This window comes from Protopterus annectens, chromosome 1.part1 (genome assembly GCF_019279795.1).
Source record: "Protopterus annectens isolate FY-2018-M chromosome 1.part1, PAN1.0, whole genome shotgun sequence".
Taxonomy (NCBI): Eukaryota; Metazoa; Chordata; order Ceratodontiformes; family Protopteridae; genus Protopterus; species Protopterus annectens.
The window spans coordinates 821,874,688-821,893,027 of record NC_056726.1 but is presented as its reverse complement, the minus strand read 5'-3'; the positions used below and the strand labels follow the sequence as shown (position 1 = coordinate 821,893,027).

General features: G+C 40.6%; 1 protein-coding gene across 10 annotated transcripts in view; it reads left to right on the top strand.

Annotated features, from left to right (window-relative positions):
* The window catches only part of TPM2 (tropomyosin 2), a 762,558-nt gene that overhangs the window by 223,628 nt on the left and 520,590 nt on the right, over window positions 1-18,340 (top strand). For all 10 annotated transcript variants that reach the window (XM_044078451.1, XM_044078461.1, XM_044078488.1 and 7 more), the window contains one exon: window positions 11,156-11,289. In XM_044078451.1, coding sequence (XP_043934386.1) covers window positions 11,156-11,289 — 134 coding nt within the window. The remainder of the gene's footprint in view (window positions 1-11,155; window positions 11,290-18,340) is intronic.

Here is an 18,340-nt window from a genome sequence, read left to right as displayed (position 1 = left end):
GTGAGCCCCTACTCCAGCCTGGGATCTCAACTTTGTATTGGAAAAGCTCACTCTCTCTCCATTTGAACCAGCTGCAACTGCAGAGTTGAAATTCCTTTCTTGGAAAACAGCCTTCATTCTAGCCATCACTTCAGCAAGAAGAGTGTCTGAATTACAGGCCCTCATGACAGTGGAGCCCTTCATTATCTTCCATGCAGACAGGGTTTCCCTCAGGACCAATCCTTCCTTTATGCCCAAGGTGGTGTCTGGTGTGGCCCTAAATCAGTCCATTCGTTTGCCTACCTTTTTCCCTAATCCACAAAACAAAGGGGAACAAATTCTGCACTCTTTGGACGTGCACAGACAACTTAGATTTTACTTGGACAGGACTAATCCTCTCAGAAAATCTGAACAGCTGCTAGTTGGCTTTACTGCAGGGGCAGAGGGGAAGGCCATTTAAAAGCAAACCATTTCTAAATGGATAGCCCATTGCATTCATTTCTGCTATAAACACCATGGAAAACCTACCGCACGGGATAAGATCACATTCCACCAAGGCTGCATCTACCTCTACAGCCTTTCTCAGAGGGGTCCCCACCAGGGACAGTCTAGAAGCCGCTACCTGGAGCTATATTCACACCTTCACCAAGCATTACCACATGCCTATTTTCTCTAAATCCAGGGCTGGTTTTGCCACTGCAGTATTGCAGGGCTTAATAGCTGGTCCTAATGCTCTCTAACTTCCTCCTCCCTTCCTTAGCTTTGGGAATCTACCCAAATGTAATGATTGCAACAGTAAAAAAATGAAGAATATAGTACAGTTGTGTACACTTACCATAAATGTAGATGTTCGAGTGTATTCACTGTTGCAGTCCTGGTTACCCTCCCTGCAGCCTCCTGAGGTCTCTTGGCTCTACCTTTCATTCTTGTTTGGTGTATTTGAGCTTTCTGGTGTATTTGCTTTTTGTTGGAGGTGTAACATCACATATAATTGCTTCCCATTATGGGGGCACCTGACATCTGGGGCAAGAAAAACCTGATGTAATGGCGTTGGCTGCATGTTTTTATACCCCTGATGACCTGACCTCATGGAAGAAGAGACAGCATCCAACACAGGAATCCAAGACTCTGGTATTCAGGCCGGCTGAGGGCTACCTGCAGGCAGATAACCCAAATGAGATGACTGCAACAGTGAATACACTCTAACATCTACATTTATGGTAAGTGTACACAACTGTACTTTCTGGTTTCCCTCCCTCCATCCCCCTTTCTTTCTTTCCCTTACAGGGGACATATTTGTATTTATTTTCCACTGGTGGGATTCTTCCACCAGAACCTGGCTCCTACTTGGGGGCTCCTGACAGGTTAGGGCAAGAAAAACTGATGTAATGGCGTCGGCTGCCGTACTTTATACTAGTGATGACCTGACGTCAGTCCTGAAGCATCAGCAACCGATGCAGAAATACTAAGTCACTGGTATGTGGGCCGGCTGAGGGCTACCCTAGCAGTGATAATCCAAATGTAATGACTGCAACAGTGAATACACTCGAACATCTACATTTATGGTAAGTGTACACAACTGTACTTTCTCCAGTCCCACTGTCCTATATGAATTCCACATTTTTTTAAATTATATTTAACTGGTTAAGTCCGCAAGACACAAGTCCCTGTTGTTTGGGGATGAACTAAGACCATTACCTGGTTGCATGGCTTGCTCAGAGTATCAGAGTTTGCAAACTGGTGTCAAATCATGCCTGCAGGATGCAGCTATGTTAGCAGCTCATAGCTTATTCTCTGACCTAAACAGCCAGATAAATTGACACTGAGTGTGCTGGTTACTAACTGAGCAGATTTTGCACTTCAGGGGTGCTAAAGCATTTATAGATGAGTTTAGGGTATGGAGTGGTGGTGGTGGCAAAAGAAGAAATTAATTGTATTCAGATGGTGAAATTCTTCTACGTCTTCTAAAATTAGAGTTATTTTAGCAAAACTAAGCAGAGCAACCAAAAGTATGTTTCAGGTATGGGTAAGAGAGACCTTTATTTATATATCGAGTGTAGTGTTGTAGGTTGTTTTGCATTGCAGGGAAAAGATAAACATGGGACAGGAAGAAAAATTAGTTTTATATGTAGAAAAACCTGCTTATTTAAGTACAGCATTTCATACATTTTCTGAAAAAATATGCATTTTTTATACTGTTTTATTAACTACTAAAAATGATGCAAAAGGTTTATAACTATTAAAAAGGATTAGTTATAATGTAAAGAAAGTGATGCAGGCTGGAGACTGAAATGTATACACACACACACACACACACACACACACACACACGTGTGTGTGTGTATGTGTGTGTGTGTGTGTGTGTGTGTGTGTATATATATATATATATATATATATATATATATATATATATATATATGATATATGCATTTATATTACGCTGTCGGAAACTCAAAATGTCAACAGCATAATAATCGACATGAAAATGTCGAAACCCCCGAAAATCGAACACACACACAACAAAAAAATACCCAAACACAACACAAATTGCTCTATGCAGGGGGGCAAGCCCCCCGTACCCCCCACACCCCTCGCTTCTTAAATATACCAACTCCGTGATCGCACTGCATTGCAGTAAATGGAAATCTCCCCTTCCGTTTACATGCACAATGACTTTCGCTTTCGACATTTTGGTGCTGACAGTATCAGCTTCGATATTGTCGGCCTTCGATAGGGTGAAGTAGACCTCTCTCCCTATAGATATATATATGTATGCATATAATGTGTGTGTGTGTGTGTGTGTGTGTGTGTGTGTGTGTGTGTGTGTGTGTGTGTGTGTAAATGCATGCACATGCTATTAATACACAGGAGGTATTATGGCCGAAGAATATACGTCATTCAGGAGGAGACTGAAAAATTGCATGGCAGAAATGTTTAAAGTTTATTGTATCCAAGTGACAAGACAAGTGGTAAGCATTGAGCAGCCTATCTGTCGCAGGAGGAGTGGTTTCCAGCTCTGAAACTGAACCTTATTGGCTGTTTTGGGCTGATTTTTATCCCTTTCAACTTTCTGAGTTAAAAACCCGGGTTTGCATTTGTTTTAGTTCAGCGGATCCTGTTTGAGCATCATGCAGACTTACTACAGTACCAGAAATGAGAGGGAGACTTTTTGCTGATTCTAAATAACTTTTTGGCTTTTTCTCTAATGTTTTTGCTTATTGCACTTTAAAAGCCATTTATACTGTGGTTCTGTTGATAGCTGCTGCATTTTACTGTTAAATCGTTTTACTGTGTGCACCCTTTGATTTTCAGCTTAAAGTTAATAATTTAAACTGCATTTACTACTGTAGGCATCACACTCAAGTGCAACTGCCCTTTCTGTGCATAATTACTGTTAAATTGATTTTTTTCTCCTTAAATTCTCAAAAAAAAAAAACAAAAAAATTATCTGTTTTGCTCATTTCCCACCTTTTCCTATACTAGAATAGTCCTGATTCCAAATTTGCTGGTTTCAGGACTTTAGTTTGTGTTTCTGAGTTGTCCTGACCTTGTTTGGTAGTGGGAAGTCTTTCTGCTTATCAGTGAGAGGCTGCTCAATGCTTACCACTATCTGTCGCAAGAGGAGTGGTTTCCAGCTCTGAAATTGAACCTCATTGTCAATTTTGAGCTGATTTCTATCCCTTTTAACTTTCTGAGTTAAAAACCCGTGTTTGTGCTGCTTAACTAGGGTTAAACTATTCCTGGCGTTATAAAGTCGGCACTTCAGTTTTTCCCTTAGAACTAGCCAGTTTCTTAGTTTTAACACTTGAATTTGCTTCCTCTTGCTCAGCACATGTTCAGAACTTGTTGTAAGCACTAAGGAAGCTACAAATTACTACAGCACTCAACCTTCCTCATTACCTAGAGGAAAACAGTTTTAGTACTTACTTTCCTCACTTGCCTAGAGGAAAAACATCTCTTGTACTTACGTTCATCACTTGTCTAGTTTTTTTATTCATGGCATGTCCAAGGGTCAGCTCCCAGTGCTCTCCCTGTCCACCTGATGAATCTGGGCATCTTGTGGCAATGTAGCAATTGCCTCATGTACACAGACAACCCTCTCCTACTACCATCCAACACTACAGCCTGTGAGAGATGCACTTATCTAGCCAAACTGGAGGCAAAGCTCTCTCCAACCAAGACTGAATTTTAGTCAAGATGAGAAGGTAAACACTTGCACCACACCACACTCATCACATAGTCCCACACCACAATTCACACACAGAAACACAAAAATTTTTGCGGAGGCTCTCAATAATAATCTGCCCAAGCAACAGAAACCTCCAAAGCAGAAATGCAAGCAATCTCCACCCATCAACACAACCCAAATGAGACACAGCCCACAGACTCAGTGTGCCACATAGCCACAGCCCATAAGGCAAAACAATGTACCCAATACACTAGTCATAGGTGACTCTATAGTCAGGCACACTGATGTCTGACTCACAAGGCTAAACAAGGAGAAGGCTGCTGTCAGCTGCCTGTTTGGTGCCAGGATTTGCCACATAACCCACGTACTCGGGTCACTCCACAACAAGTACAAATATGGCTCTGTCATTGTTCATGTTGGTGTGAACGACTGGAGATGTACCTCCCTGGACTACATGAAAAGAGACATGGAAGAGCTCTCCGATCTTGTAGCCCAGGCAGGTATGACCCTAGGCCTGAGTAGCATCCTGCCATCACCCAGAATGATACCACAGTACAAGGACAAAATGATTGACTTCAACACTTGGCTAAGCTTCTTGTGTCATTCTAAGGGGATCCAGTATCTGTCTGCCTGGGATGACATGGTCGACAGACCACAATGCTTTGCAGAGATGGCATTCACCTGTCACCCCTGGGATTCCGGATACTGGCTAAGGCTCTTGCCGCCCCTATAGTGCCTTTTTTTAGGCAAGGCTCAAATGACAAATTCACCACCATAGCAGGTACAGACAAGCAAAAACTGAGGGTAATGGTACTCAATGCTAGAAGTCTAAACCTCAAAATGCCACTCACTCGAGGCACTCCTTTAAAATGGAGAGCGTCAGTATCTGTGGAGTGACTGAGACCTGGTTCAGGGCTTCAGAGAGCACCTCTGCATTACCAGGCTATAACTCATACCACACCTTTCGGCCATCTAACCTGGACCGGAACACTAAAGGCGGAGGTGTCGTCATATTCATTAAGGAAATGCACCCCTCCAGGCTAGTTGCTCAGCATAATGCATCCGAGGTAATCAGAGTGATTATCCAAGTGCAACTAACTCTGGGCAAAACTGCAGTCCAAATTGTAGCTTGCTACAGATTCCTCACCATGCCCCAGGATTCCCACTCCTCTTTTCTTGATATACTGGAAACTATTAGGGTTCATCCAAACACCCTAATAATGGGTGATTTCAACTACCCCACCATTACCTGGGAAAACTACTCGTGTACCAACTCCTTCACTCAAAGCTTTCTGGAATTCATAAATTCCAGTGCCCTGGATCAACTTATCCACACCCCTACTATCCTAGTCATTACCAACATGAGTGACCGGTGTTCCACACTTTGGTCAGATCCAACCATAAGCTAATCACCCTAGATATCCACATCCTGCACCCACCCCCAATTAAGATAACCACTGTAAACAATTTCTCCAAAGCCAACTTCATGCTTCTTAAGACAGAATTGGCAAACTTCATGACACCCATGCAGTAGGACAGTACAGTTATGACTGCTGAATCCTACACAAATGCACTCTATAGGCACTTACATGAGTGCATGGATTGTGCTATTCCAAACAGAACCAAGACGCTATCCTCCAAAAAAGGAAGCCAATCTGGTGGTCCCCTGCCATAAACAAACTCTACAACAGAAGGAAGAAACTGTTGCAAAAGAGTCAAATCCCATGAGTGGAGGAACTCCCTAGTCAGCCTCAGTAAGAAGCTGAGATCCCTCATAAAATCCTCCAAAGCTAGCTACGAAAACATCGCCACTGATTGTAAGGACAGCCAAAAAGCAATTCTATACCCATGTCAAGAATCTCAATGGCAACACCCAGATCTGTTCTGAGTTACAGCACAATGGCACGAAAATTACAGAACCAACTGATATTGCCAACATCCTGGCAGATAGGTTCAGTGCTAACTTTACCCCCCCTCACCCCCTAAATGACCCATAGCTATACCGGAAGAATGCAGAGTCCCTGTAATCACAACTACGCAGGTAAAAGCTGCACTCTCTAAAGCCAAGAACACAGCATCCATGGGACCGGACAGCATCCCAGGCTGCATTTTACATGAACTTCAGAATGAACTGGCTCCCCATCTCAGCACCATTTTCAATCATAGCCTCACGTCAGGCTTTGTGCCCACTGAATGATGCACAGCAACAGTTATCCCACTCCACAAAAGGGGAGCCACCATGGGCCCTGGGAACTATCGCCCTATTAGCCTGACGAGCCTGGTCTGTAAGGCCATGGAACATATCATCGTGGAACTTATAAACAAAGACATTGGCAACCTCCAAACTCTGGACCTCACCCAGTTTGGGTTTGTGAAAGGCAGATCATGCCTCCTGAACCAGATCGACTTCTTTGAGGCAGTCACCAAAGCCGTAGATGAGGGTAAGGTGGTTCACACAGCCTATCTTGACCACGCCAAGGCTTTCAACACCATCCCCCATTCTGGAATTCTAGACAAACTCACTAAATTATGTATAAATCCCTACATCACAAGATGGGTTGCCAACTGGCTCACTGACAGAACCCACACTGTAAAAGTTGCAGACTCCAAATCTGACTTCAAATCAGTGACAAGTGGAGTACCACAGGGTTCATTCCTGGGTCCTCTCCTGTTGGGTATCTACTTCTCTGAAGTACAGGCAAACACAGAAGATCTCTGGCTAACTAAGTTCACAGATGACTGCAAACTAGGAGCCATAGTTGAGTCCCCAAACGATGTGGACATCCTACAGAAGGGCCTCACTGAGACAGATGCCTGGTGTCAGAGCCATGGCCTCAAGCTCAATGCCAAAAAGTGCATTGTCATCCCCTTTGGTAAAAACTCTGTACCCATGAACTGCCACATAGGAGGCAGTCTACTTAACTCCGAATTTGTGATGAGAGCTTGGGACCCAGGTTAGTCTCTCCTTTGATAATCACATTGCCATAGTAGTCAGGAAATCCTTCTATGTGGCACACCTCATCACAAAAAGGGTTCTCATCCAGGAAAGAAGAGGTCATTGTTCCCCTCTACTCGTCACTCATTAGACCAATTATAGAGTACAACGTCCCTTTTCCCTTTTGAAATGTACCTCACAAGACCTCTGTAACAGCTGGAAAGGCCCCAGACGTACCTCACCAAGAGGATTACCAGCCTCAAACAGATGCCCTATGCTGACCATCTCAAAAAACTCCAGCTTTACTCCATAGCATATCGCCTACTCCGAGGTGATCTCTGCCTAACATACAAAGCTATGCCCAACCCAGAGCTATTGGACATACTACACCTAAAGAAATCCCAATCCCTCTGAGCTACACGCTCTAGGGACCTAAACCTTGACACCACAATAAACAGAACATGCTGGAGGGATAGATTCCTGTCCCAGAGACTTCCCATACTCTGGAACAAACTACCCATCTATGTCAAGCAGAGTTCATTAGCACTCTTCAAGAAAAATCTTGATAAGTGGATGGGAAATAGGAAATTCACCCCAGGGATTACTTTTGTGGCTCTGCTCGACAGGGGCACAGGAAAATAACTTTCTTGGGTGGCGAAAGCCAGGGAACCTTGTTGGCTAGGCTTACTTAGGCCCTTGGGCCAATAGCCTAGTACCTACCTATGAACCTAAGATGAACGATCTAAAGTGAGATTCTGATGTATAACCCACATGAATTGATGACGTGGAAAAAGTGAACAGGAAAATAGAATATGTTCGCAAAAGGAATGTATGCAGATTGTGGAGGAGGGAGGTGGTTCAGATGTTTCATTAGAATTTTTAAAAAAGCAAGAAAGCAGATGTTTGTACAGTGTTAATGTAGAAGTCGTGCCTTTATGATTTCAAGAACAGACTGATTTTGTTGGGGATCCATTTAAGTGTTGTTGAAGTCTAACCCCTTTGATAGCAGACTTGACAAGTCAAACTCATTGAAACACACCCACTGAAACTGCAGATGTCATCTCCATTAAAGTATTTTTTTTGTAGGAGATACTTCTAAGAGCTAAATCTTTTTTAAATATTCCACACCGAAAATTCTGTGGTTTATATTTCATCCTTGGGGTTGCGTAGTTATTTCTGAACTCTTGCTGTTGTGTAGAAATGTATGTGCATTCCATGTGAAGATTCAAAAAAAATGGGATTTTTGTGGAGTAGTTGGAAGCAAGCACACTTGTGGCTTGATAATTCAGCAAGGAATTTCAGCCATCTTTCTATTTATTGCAAATTTGCTTTTTAAATTCCGTAAGTATTCTGTACAATTTTCCTGGGGATCCTCTTGCTTCATTCATTGCTTGCTAGAATCAGCTATCTGTTTAACTAAACCTAGCAGCCTTTTTTGTTTTCCTGGCTTTCTTGCTTGATTAAGCAGCACTTGCATTGCTAGTTTGTCCATATATTACAGATCAGATTTGCATTCGGCAACCTCCCATGTTAGTTGAACTTCTTTGTAACTCTATTGCCAAAATAAGTCCCCCTGTATCTTGTCCTTCTTTCTTATTTCAATTGCTGTTCATTCTGGAATCCGGTATTTATATATTCTTTCCTTAAACCACTTTTTTAAGTTGACAATATAAATAATAATAATCCACAGATCTCCTGTGACGTTTCATGCAGTTGGGGGATGCAAGTCTCTTAGGCTTTCTATTGCTGTAATAGCATTTTTTCCAGTGTGATTCAGAAGTCCCTGCTAAACAGACATTATATTTTCAAGTGAACTATCTAATAGTAAGCTTTAAACTGTGGAGCTGTAAGACCACCCATCTTTTTAGGCAGCTTTAATAACTTAGACCTAATGTGTGGATGCTCCCCAGCCCAGACAAAGTCCATTAGTCTTTTATTATTTTTTTTTTTTGGCGTGGACTCCAATAAAAGCATGGAAATATGTACAAGACTCATGGCAAATTCGACATTATGCATAAGCTGAACTCTTTCTTCTAGCCCTAGCTGTAACATTTTGCAGTACTGAAAAAACTTACATAGTTTACCCTAATTTTCAATAGGAGACCTTTGAGGCTTGTATAGAGTCAGTTACCCAAATCCCCAAATGTTTTAGTGTATCCTGCTTCCATAAATAATCTTTTAATAACTATACATGTGGGTCATAATTTATCGAGAGTGACTGTGTCTTTAAAGTGTTTATCTTGTATCCAGAAAAATTACTAACCCAGTATTCATGCTTAAGGTAACCTTGGACAGATCTACCATCTTGCCGTCTTCTTTCCACCATTTTACAGGAGAATATAATTTTCATTACTTTGATGATAAGGTCTATGCCATTTGACTGAATGCTCAAATGATTGAACCCATTTGACTGAAAACCCATTTGGTAGAAAACCTTCTTTACAACAGATGTAACATATAAAGTGTTACTTAATATATCTGAACTCCATGGTCATACAGCTATGGAGAAAAGAAAAAAATACAGCTCACAGTGAATTAGTACTAGAACACAAGGCAAAACATTTATAGATTTGGGGCTGACCATTGCAGTCCAAACATTCTCTGCTAGAATCACTTCCTTAATAACTCATATGATAAGAAATGACACCATCCCATACTTTCTATGGAATTCTACATTCTTCTGTCAATTGAGTTTTCAGTCAAACAGGTTTGACCATTTAGGATTCAGTCTACTTACACAGACCTGGAAGTTCATAGAAAATTAGTTTTGCAAGCATAAAGCCAAAGGTAATCAAAAGGATTATCTGCTTTTCCCCCTTGTTTCTATCAGAATGGTCCAAAAAGTGCCCAAGATTACACTATCCAGTTACTTGTCTAAATGCATCTCTTCTCTAGACGCAACACTTTGCCAGACAAGCCAACTGCACATACCACAAGGGCTATTTCAACTTCTTTAGCCTGTTTTAACACTTCTTCCATTGATGACATTTGTTCATAAGAGCATGGGCTTCACTGTACATTTTTTGCAAGACCCTGTAAGCTGGGTATAATATCTAGATCCAGGTAAACCTTTGGAGCCACCATACTTTGTGATATTTTTAATGAGTCCAACCATGAGTAGCAGCTGGAAACTTTGACCTACCTTTGAAGCAGGTGAACTGCATCAAGCAAAATCTGAAAGTTATGTATCTAAAATAAGATTAGAACTTCATGAGCCACATCCATCCACTTCAAAATAACCACCCGCCTTCTCCCTTTCATCTAGGTGGGCCTCTGTGGAGAGAGTCCTCCAGTTGTTTTTTTTTTTGTTGTTTTTTTCCAAAGGCCTGTAGGATGAATTTATAAGGGGACACTGACAGACACACGCACAGACACACATACAGTATGCTTACAGCACAGTGCCAACTACCTGTCATTTGGTGTTGTCACAGGAGTATTAGTGTAGGAACCCCTAAATGCAATATTTTGATATAAAACACCAAAACGCATAAGACTTGCGGACTAATTTATGGCTGTTAGGGTTGTGTAACGTAGATAGCGCACACTTCTATCAGCACAAGCGATTTTATGGTGACTAGTCAAGTCATTTTGTTTAGAATATGTTAGTTTGAAGTGTAACCATAGAATGATTTAGGAATTTATACTCTTGACTCATGAAACTAGCAACCTTTCTTTGTCTGCCTTTTTATGTACTTTAACATCCCTCTAGTCTGTTATTCGTCTGTTTTGCCCATTGTTTTGCTTTATTACATACTGTTACTTTTACTGTGGCAATACGACTTTCCTGTGCTTAGTGCTGTAAATGCAGTCAAGTATTACTTCAGTGGTGTACTTCTTATATTGCTGCATTAACTTATTTATTATGTAATGTATTAGTTTTAGTACTGTTACATTTTCCCTTCTTGGAGTTATTCCTAGAAGTCAGTTGGTGAAACTGTTGAAGAACAGGCAATTGTTTTAGTTATGGTGGGGAGATGGGATGATGAATGTATCTGATTTGATACAAGCAGCAGAGACTTGGATCAATTTGTAATGCTTTTTCTTTTTTGCAGGCTGAAGCAGAAGTAGCTTCTCTGAATCGCCGTATCCAGCTAGTAGAGGAAGAGTTAGATAGAGCACAAGAGCGTCTTGCCACAGCACTGTTGAAACTGGAAGAGGCTGAAAAGGCAGTAGATGAGAGCGAGAGGTAAGACTGACCAGAATTTTTGATTACTGTCTCTCATGTTATGTGCATTAAGAAGACAATGAGGCTTGGGTGTTCGTTTAAGTAGTTTATTGTATACAAACACATCAGGGTGGATGGCAGGAACATTGAACTTAAAGAAACTATGTAACTGACTGACTACATGCTTGCATGCTCTCACTGTAGCTGCTCACTCAAAATGGCACTCTTGCTTGCACATGCTCAGTACTTAAATGCACGTGCCTACTGACTGGAATGCTTCTTTAAAGGTATATCACACATTTACATCCTCCCTCTTTACTGAGCTGTCTCATATAAGCAATGGCATTTCAGTAGGCACGCAATTATACAGACACTAATAAAGAAAACAGTCATGTCCAGGTTGCCTGTATCTGGAACGGTTTATTTGTTATTTATTTATTGTCATTTGTTAACCGGGTTGGCCCAACTGAGCCAAAGGCCCATTTTTAGTGGAGACCCGAGGAGAAAAGCTCCAAATACATATACAAGACAATCCAAAAAGAAAAATCAGTAACTAATACAAAGATTAAAAATTGCAATAGTAATGACAAGAGACATTACATAAAATGGGACGAGCAGTGTCAAAATATGAATGTGTAAGTTTCAAAATTTCCAAATGCAATAGCAGCAGAAATAGGTTCTGAGTGGGAATATTTACAAGAGCGGAGTGTCGATGTTCTAAATTGGAGTGTTAAGAGGAGCAAGAAAAGAAGAAAGGAGGTAGAAAAAGAGAGAGAGAGAAATTGAGGTGATCAGAAGTAGAATATAGGAAGAAATCCGTCAAGTCAGGTAGGAGCTTGGCAAGGGCAGGACCAGGTGTTAAGAAGGTAATGTTTGAGTTCTTGTTTGAAATGGAGCTTATGAGGGATGCTTCTTATTTTCAGTGGAAGGGAATTCCAGGTATGAGCTACAGAGTACTTGTATAGGGACTTGCCAGTATTTTTTGATGGCTTATAAATGTCACAAAGGTGTTTGTCAGATGTACGAAGTTGACGACGGGGGTTATGGAGGGACACAGTATTAGAGATGGAGGGACAGGAAGTGGGATTATAAAGAACTGAGTGTGTGATATGCAGTTGAGAAAGAAACATTTGTTTAGGGAATTCAGGCTATTATGATTTAAGGGCAAGGCAGTGGTGGGATTTGTTAGGTAGATTAGAGGCAAATCTAGCTATTTTATTGTATGTTTGCTCTAGTTTAGAGAGAAGTGAAGACTGAAAGTTAATAAAAACTGGAGCAGCATACAGAAGACAGGGTAGTAAGGGAGATAGGGCCAAAGAAGGTTTGGAGGAAGGTGGGAGTAGTTTGTGATTCCGGTACAGGAGACCAAGTTTCTGGTGTTTTTTTTTTTTTTTTTGTATGGAATGAATTTTAATTTGTCAATTATAGCACCAAGTCATTTTGTAAAGGCTTCTGGTCTGATGGTGGTATTGTTGTGGGAGGTAATAAGAGAAAGTGGATTGTGTGGTGCCAGTGTTTTAGGAATGAAAAGTAGAAGTTTTGTCATTTTTGGGTTTAGAATTAGTTGATTATCACTGATCTAGGGTTTCAGTGGATGTAAAAGTGTTTTGGGTAAGAGCAAGGAGTTCTGGGATGCTGTGGGCAGTGGTAATAAGGGTAGAGTTGTCAGCATATTGTTAGAGTGTAGAGAGAAACTAGCTTTCGAGATGCTACCTGATCTCTTGTAACATAATAGTTAGAACTGGGTTTAGCAACAGGGACAGTCACTGGGAAATGTTCTGCTTAAGGACTGTCAGGGATTTTCTCAGGAACAGGGATTGCTGGAACAGCAACATTGGACAAGTCACTGAGAGCTTGAGTCTTTGTCATAGGCAAGATGCTGTAACACTGGTTTATTTATTTTTATTTATTTATTTATATTTGTTGACCGGGAGTGTCCGACTGGACGTAGGTCCATTTTCAGCGGAGGCCCGGGGAGAAAAGCTCCACAGTTAAAATAAACAGACAGTAGTTACATTGGATTACATAGCGATTAACAATTTCCATAGTTTGTATACTGGTAACAAATGCTTCTGATTTCGTCTGAATTCTATTCCTTGTGATTCCACAATGTATGATCTCTGCTCTTGACACAAACTTTTCACGAATCCGATGCGATCAAAACCGTTTGATGGCTGCATCCTCACTATCTCCCTGTTTTTCAATGAACTGAGCAGTTTGCTGGTTTTATCATAGTAAGACTTCTGGGACAAACGCTTCTTCAACAGTTGGACTTTTACTACTTTGTTGTTTTTACCACATGGAGCCAGTAAATTACTGCTGATTGGTAATGTGGTTCTGGTTTGTGTCGACACAAGTTTCTGGGCAGGTGAACCAAGATGATTACCACGAGGAATGTTTCTGAGATTTAACAAGTTTAAAAAAAACATTGGTATTGTCACGTCTGGATTTCTCTAATAGCTGTTTTGCACTTTGAACTGCATGTTCAGGCTAGCCGTTTGACTTAGGCTATTCAGGACTACTCATAATATGAACAAAGTCCCACGCTTCTGCAAATTTCTTGAACTGCTGATTTATAAACTGTGCACCATTGTCAGAAGTAACTCTGTTTGGACTACCATGGACAGAAAAATGTTGTTTCAACTTAGTAATGACAGTACTGGAAGTTAGGTTGGGAAGTAGTTCAGTCTCAAACCAATTTGAATAAGAGTCTGCTAACACCAAGTAATGTTGACCATTCCACTCGAATATATCTGTGGTTGCTGTCGACCAAGGTAGTTCAGGAATGTGGCTCAAATGAAGTGGTTCTTTTTGTTGATGTGGCTTAGTACCATTACACACTGAGTAAGATCAAAGTACTTTCTCAATATCTCTTGACATAAAAGGCCAAAATACTAGACCTGTCGCCCTTCTTTTGGTAGAATCACTTCCTGGGTGGCCATGATGCAAGATCTTAATGTACACTTGTTGCAAGGACTTTGGAACAATCACTGTAGGACTTTTCATGATGATACCATTGTCAGACAAAATCTCATCCTTTTGGAAAATACTGCTGCATTACTACTGGTAAATAAGATTGCTTTGAAGGCCATCCTCGACTGATAAATTGGTTTAGCTTCTGGAGAAGTGGATCTGAAGCTGTAGGAGTTCTGAGCTCATCAAGACGTGTGGAAGAAAAATTTCTCACTTTCATGACCTCAGAATCAAGATTCTCATTGTTATGCTGTTCTGTGTTTTTTTCTGGGCGATCTGGATAAGGTATCGGCAAGATAAAGAAGTTTGCCTTTTGTGTTAAACAAGATTGAAATTGTACTTTGCAATTTGAGCATCATGAGTTGCACTCTGGCAGGAGCTGTATTGCATAGGCTTTCTCAAAACAGTGACTAGAGATCAGTGGTCAGTTTTGATCTGGATAGGTCGACCATAAATATAATCATGAAACTTCGAACATGCAAACACAATTTCCAAAAGCTCTTTCTCAATCTGGGCATACAGCATTGCTTTGGGTAAGAGTTCGCAAAGCATAGGCTACTGGTCTACCCTGTTGAAGAATGAATGCACCTAGACCAAACTTGGAAGCATCATAGGAAAGAGTATCTGGTTTGTGAACATCATAATAGCTGAGAGTTGGTGGGTTAGCAGTTTTCTGTTTCAGGACATCAAATATTCTTTGGTGCTGTTCTGACCATGATCAAATAACATCTTGGCATGTCAGCTCTCTTAGCAGTGCTGAAACATGGCTTAAATCTGGAATAACTTACCTAGATAGTTGACCATGCCAAGAAAACATAGGGCTTAAACATTGTCCGGAGCCGGCATCTCGAGAATTGCTGTTTGCTTGGAAGGATCTGGTCATAAGCCTGAACTGGTAAGCAAGTGACCAACATAAGTAAATTCTTATAGCCTGAATTTGCACTTTTGAGGATTCAGCTTAAGATTCACTTCACGTGCTCTTTCCAGAACTTTCTTGAGGTTTCTGTTATGTTCGACTTCACATTGCCTCCTACTAGAATATCATCTACTGTAATAGCATACGGATAGCCCAAAAAAATTTGTTCCATTGCACGCTGAAAGACTTTACTGGCAGAATTTATCCTAAATGGCATTCTCAGAGTTTTGCCTCTTCCAAATGATGTACTGAATATGGTTAACAATGAAGATTTTCGATCAAGCAAAATTTGCCAAAATGAATTCTCTGCATCTAAGACAGAAAGGCAGTGGCGTTTAGCATGAGGACAGTAGCCTCCTTGACTCAGCGCATTGGATAATGAGGTCTTTTTAATGCTTTATTCAGATCTCTTGGATCAGTACGTCTTCTGATATCATCTGAGCTTTTCTTATGAGCTGCCACCATGGAGGATACCCATTCAGTAGGTACTTCCAGTGGACAGATTATTCCTAGCTGCACCATTCTGTCTATCTCTGCTTTGACTCTGTTCTGCATAGCTACTGGAACTTTCTGTGCTCGTCTGATAACTGGGCTGACCTCTGGGTTTAACTTCATGGAGTACACAAATGGTAGTTTGTATAGTTGTCTGCAAAAATAGCATATTCAGAAAAAAATTGTTTGGTTAAAATGTGAGCTGTTGTCATGCAGGCTTACATGGTGGACTTATTAAATGAAAGCAGTCCCAATTTCAAACCATCCCTGAGGCCTAATAATGACTGCACGTGTCTCTTGGCTAAGTAAAACTGCCAGTCATAGCTGTTTCTAGCAGAGTAACATGAAAGCACAACTGAGCCTTCAGTTTGAATCTCTTCACCACCATAAGCAACAAGCTTTGCACACTGTCAAATCAAATTGTTCTACAGCTTGACATAACATTTACACCTTGAACCAGTACCTACTTTGAGCTCTGCGGGACTTCCCTTAATCCAAACAGTAAAAAAGATTTTGTTCTTTGCCCACAAATCTACTGCATTAACTGTTTTACCAAGCCACAGACACACCATCAACACAAAAAGTAGGGTTTCAGCTTTCTAATCGATCAACTTGCCTCCTGGAATGACCTCTTTTAATAAAAGAATGTGTCTTATTTGATTTACAAAACTTTTTGAAATAATTCCAGTTATTGAAAGAATGACACTGCTCAGCAAAAGTTAAACTTTTCTCTTTTGGAATCGCGATACCACCACAATTGAGGTTTGGTATGGGTTTTGCTGAGTCACCCCTGTGCTTTGTTGCGTGCACCTTAAGCCTAACTGAAGTAGCTCTGGGTTTTACTGAAGTGGCCCTGCCTTTAGGCCTGTATCTCTTAACCTCGCTATCTACATGAGCTGTGGAAGGTACTGGAAGGCTTGCTTTCTCATTTGTAAGCATACTTGTGTGCCTTTCTGTAAGTTTGTATGTCTGAGAAATTTCAGTGGTTTTATTTAACATCAAATCACTGTCTCTAAGCAAAATCTTTCTCACTGTGTCATTATTACCACACACAAGCCTGTCTTTTATCAACTCATCTCTCAAATCACCAAATCTGCACATTTTAGCCTTATTTCTCAAGTCAGTTATATATGCTGAAAAAGTTTCACCAGGCTTTTGATCTCTTGTGTAAAATAAGCACCTCTCCATTGTAATATTCATTTGGGGGTTACATATTTCTCTAAATTTACATTTTAAGCACTCAGGGTCTTTCTGCTTTTCAGCCAGTACCACAGTATGGCAGTCCTTCCCCTCCTCTGCAAACACAGCAGGTGCATACACAAATAAACTTTCTCTTTCAATGGCCTCTGAACCACTAAAATTAAGCAGAATAAATGCTTTTATATATGCATCTTTGTCAGAAAAAGCAGCCTGCATGAAAACATCATATTCCTGCTCAGTTGCTCTCCAATTTTCTGCAATATTGGTATCAAACACAAGTGGTGCGGGTCTGCAAATTCCTTCTGACATGCCTACAGAATATAGCAAAACAATGCAAAATGGCCCTTGTAATTGTGTACGAACATTCACACACACCAGGTACTTGTAATAATATTGAAATGACTAGTAAGCTGTTCAAAAGTCTGTACTCTGCAAAATATGCTGTGAAATAACTATACTTTGCGAAATATTCTTTGGAATGACTGTCCTCTTCTGGGTCGCCACAGCGGATCATCTGTTTCCATTTCTTCCTGTCCTCTGCATCTTGCTCTGTCACACCAACCACCTGCATGTCCTGTCTCACCACATCCATAAACCTTATCTTAGGCCTTCCTCTTTTCCTCTTACCTGGCAGCTCCATCCTTAGCATCCTTTTCCCAATATACCCAGCATCTCTCCTCAGTACATGTCCAAACCAGTGCAATTTCACCTCTCTGGCTTTTTCTCTAAACCATCCAACCTGAGCTGACCCTCTAATATATTGATTCCTAATCCTGTCCATCCTCGTCACACCCAGTGCAAATCCTAACATCTTTAACTCTGCCACGTCCAGCTCTGACTCTTGCCTTTTTGTCAATGCCACCGTCTCCAACCCATATAACATAGCTGGAATGACTGTACTGTGCGAAATAACTGCATTGTAATACTGCACAAACCTGCAAACACTTTGCACATGTCAGATATTTTGAATAATTTTAGTTAATACGAAAAAGTAGTACATAGCGAAAAAGTACGGTTTTCCTTTTTTGTAATTTGGACATTTTCAAACATTTTCATAATTATTTTGAATATTTTTATCATTGTGCTGCAGTTTCGGACATTTCATTTAATAAGAGATTCATTTTGAGCATTCTAAATGCTTTGTTTTATATTTGTAGCAAAATAAATTATTTAAGTGAGTTTTAGTACCTGGAATTTTTCTGACCTGTTATTTATTTATTTTTATTTATTTATTTATTTATTTGACATTTGTTAACCAGGTTAGTTTGGCTGGGCAGAAGCCCTTTTTCAGCAGAGACCCAAGGAGAAAAGCTCCAGTATTACATTACTTGGACATTAATCAACAAAGACAGTAATTTACAAAAGAAGAAATAATACAATAAAAAACTAACATTCTTTGTGCATGGCTGGTTCAGTTTTTACAAAAGAAAACCTATTCTGAAGTGAATACAAAAAGTACAAGTAACAGAGATTTATCGTCGGGGATTAAAG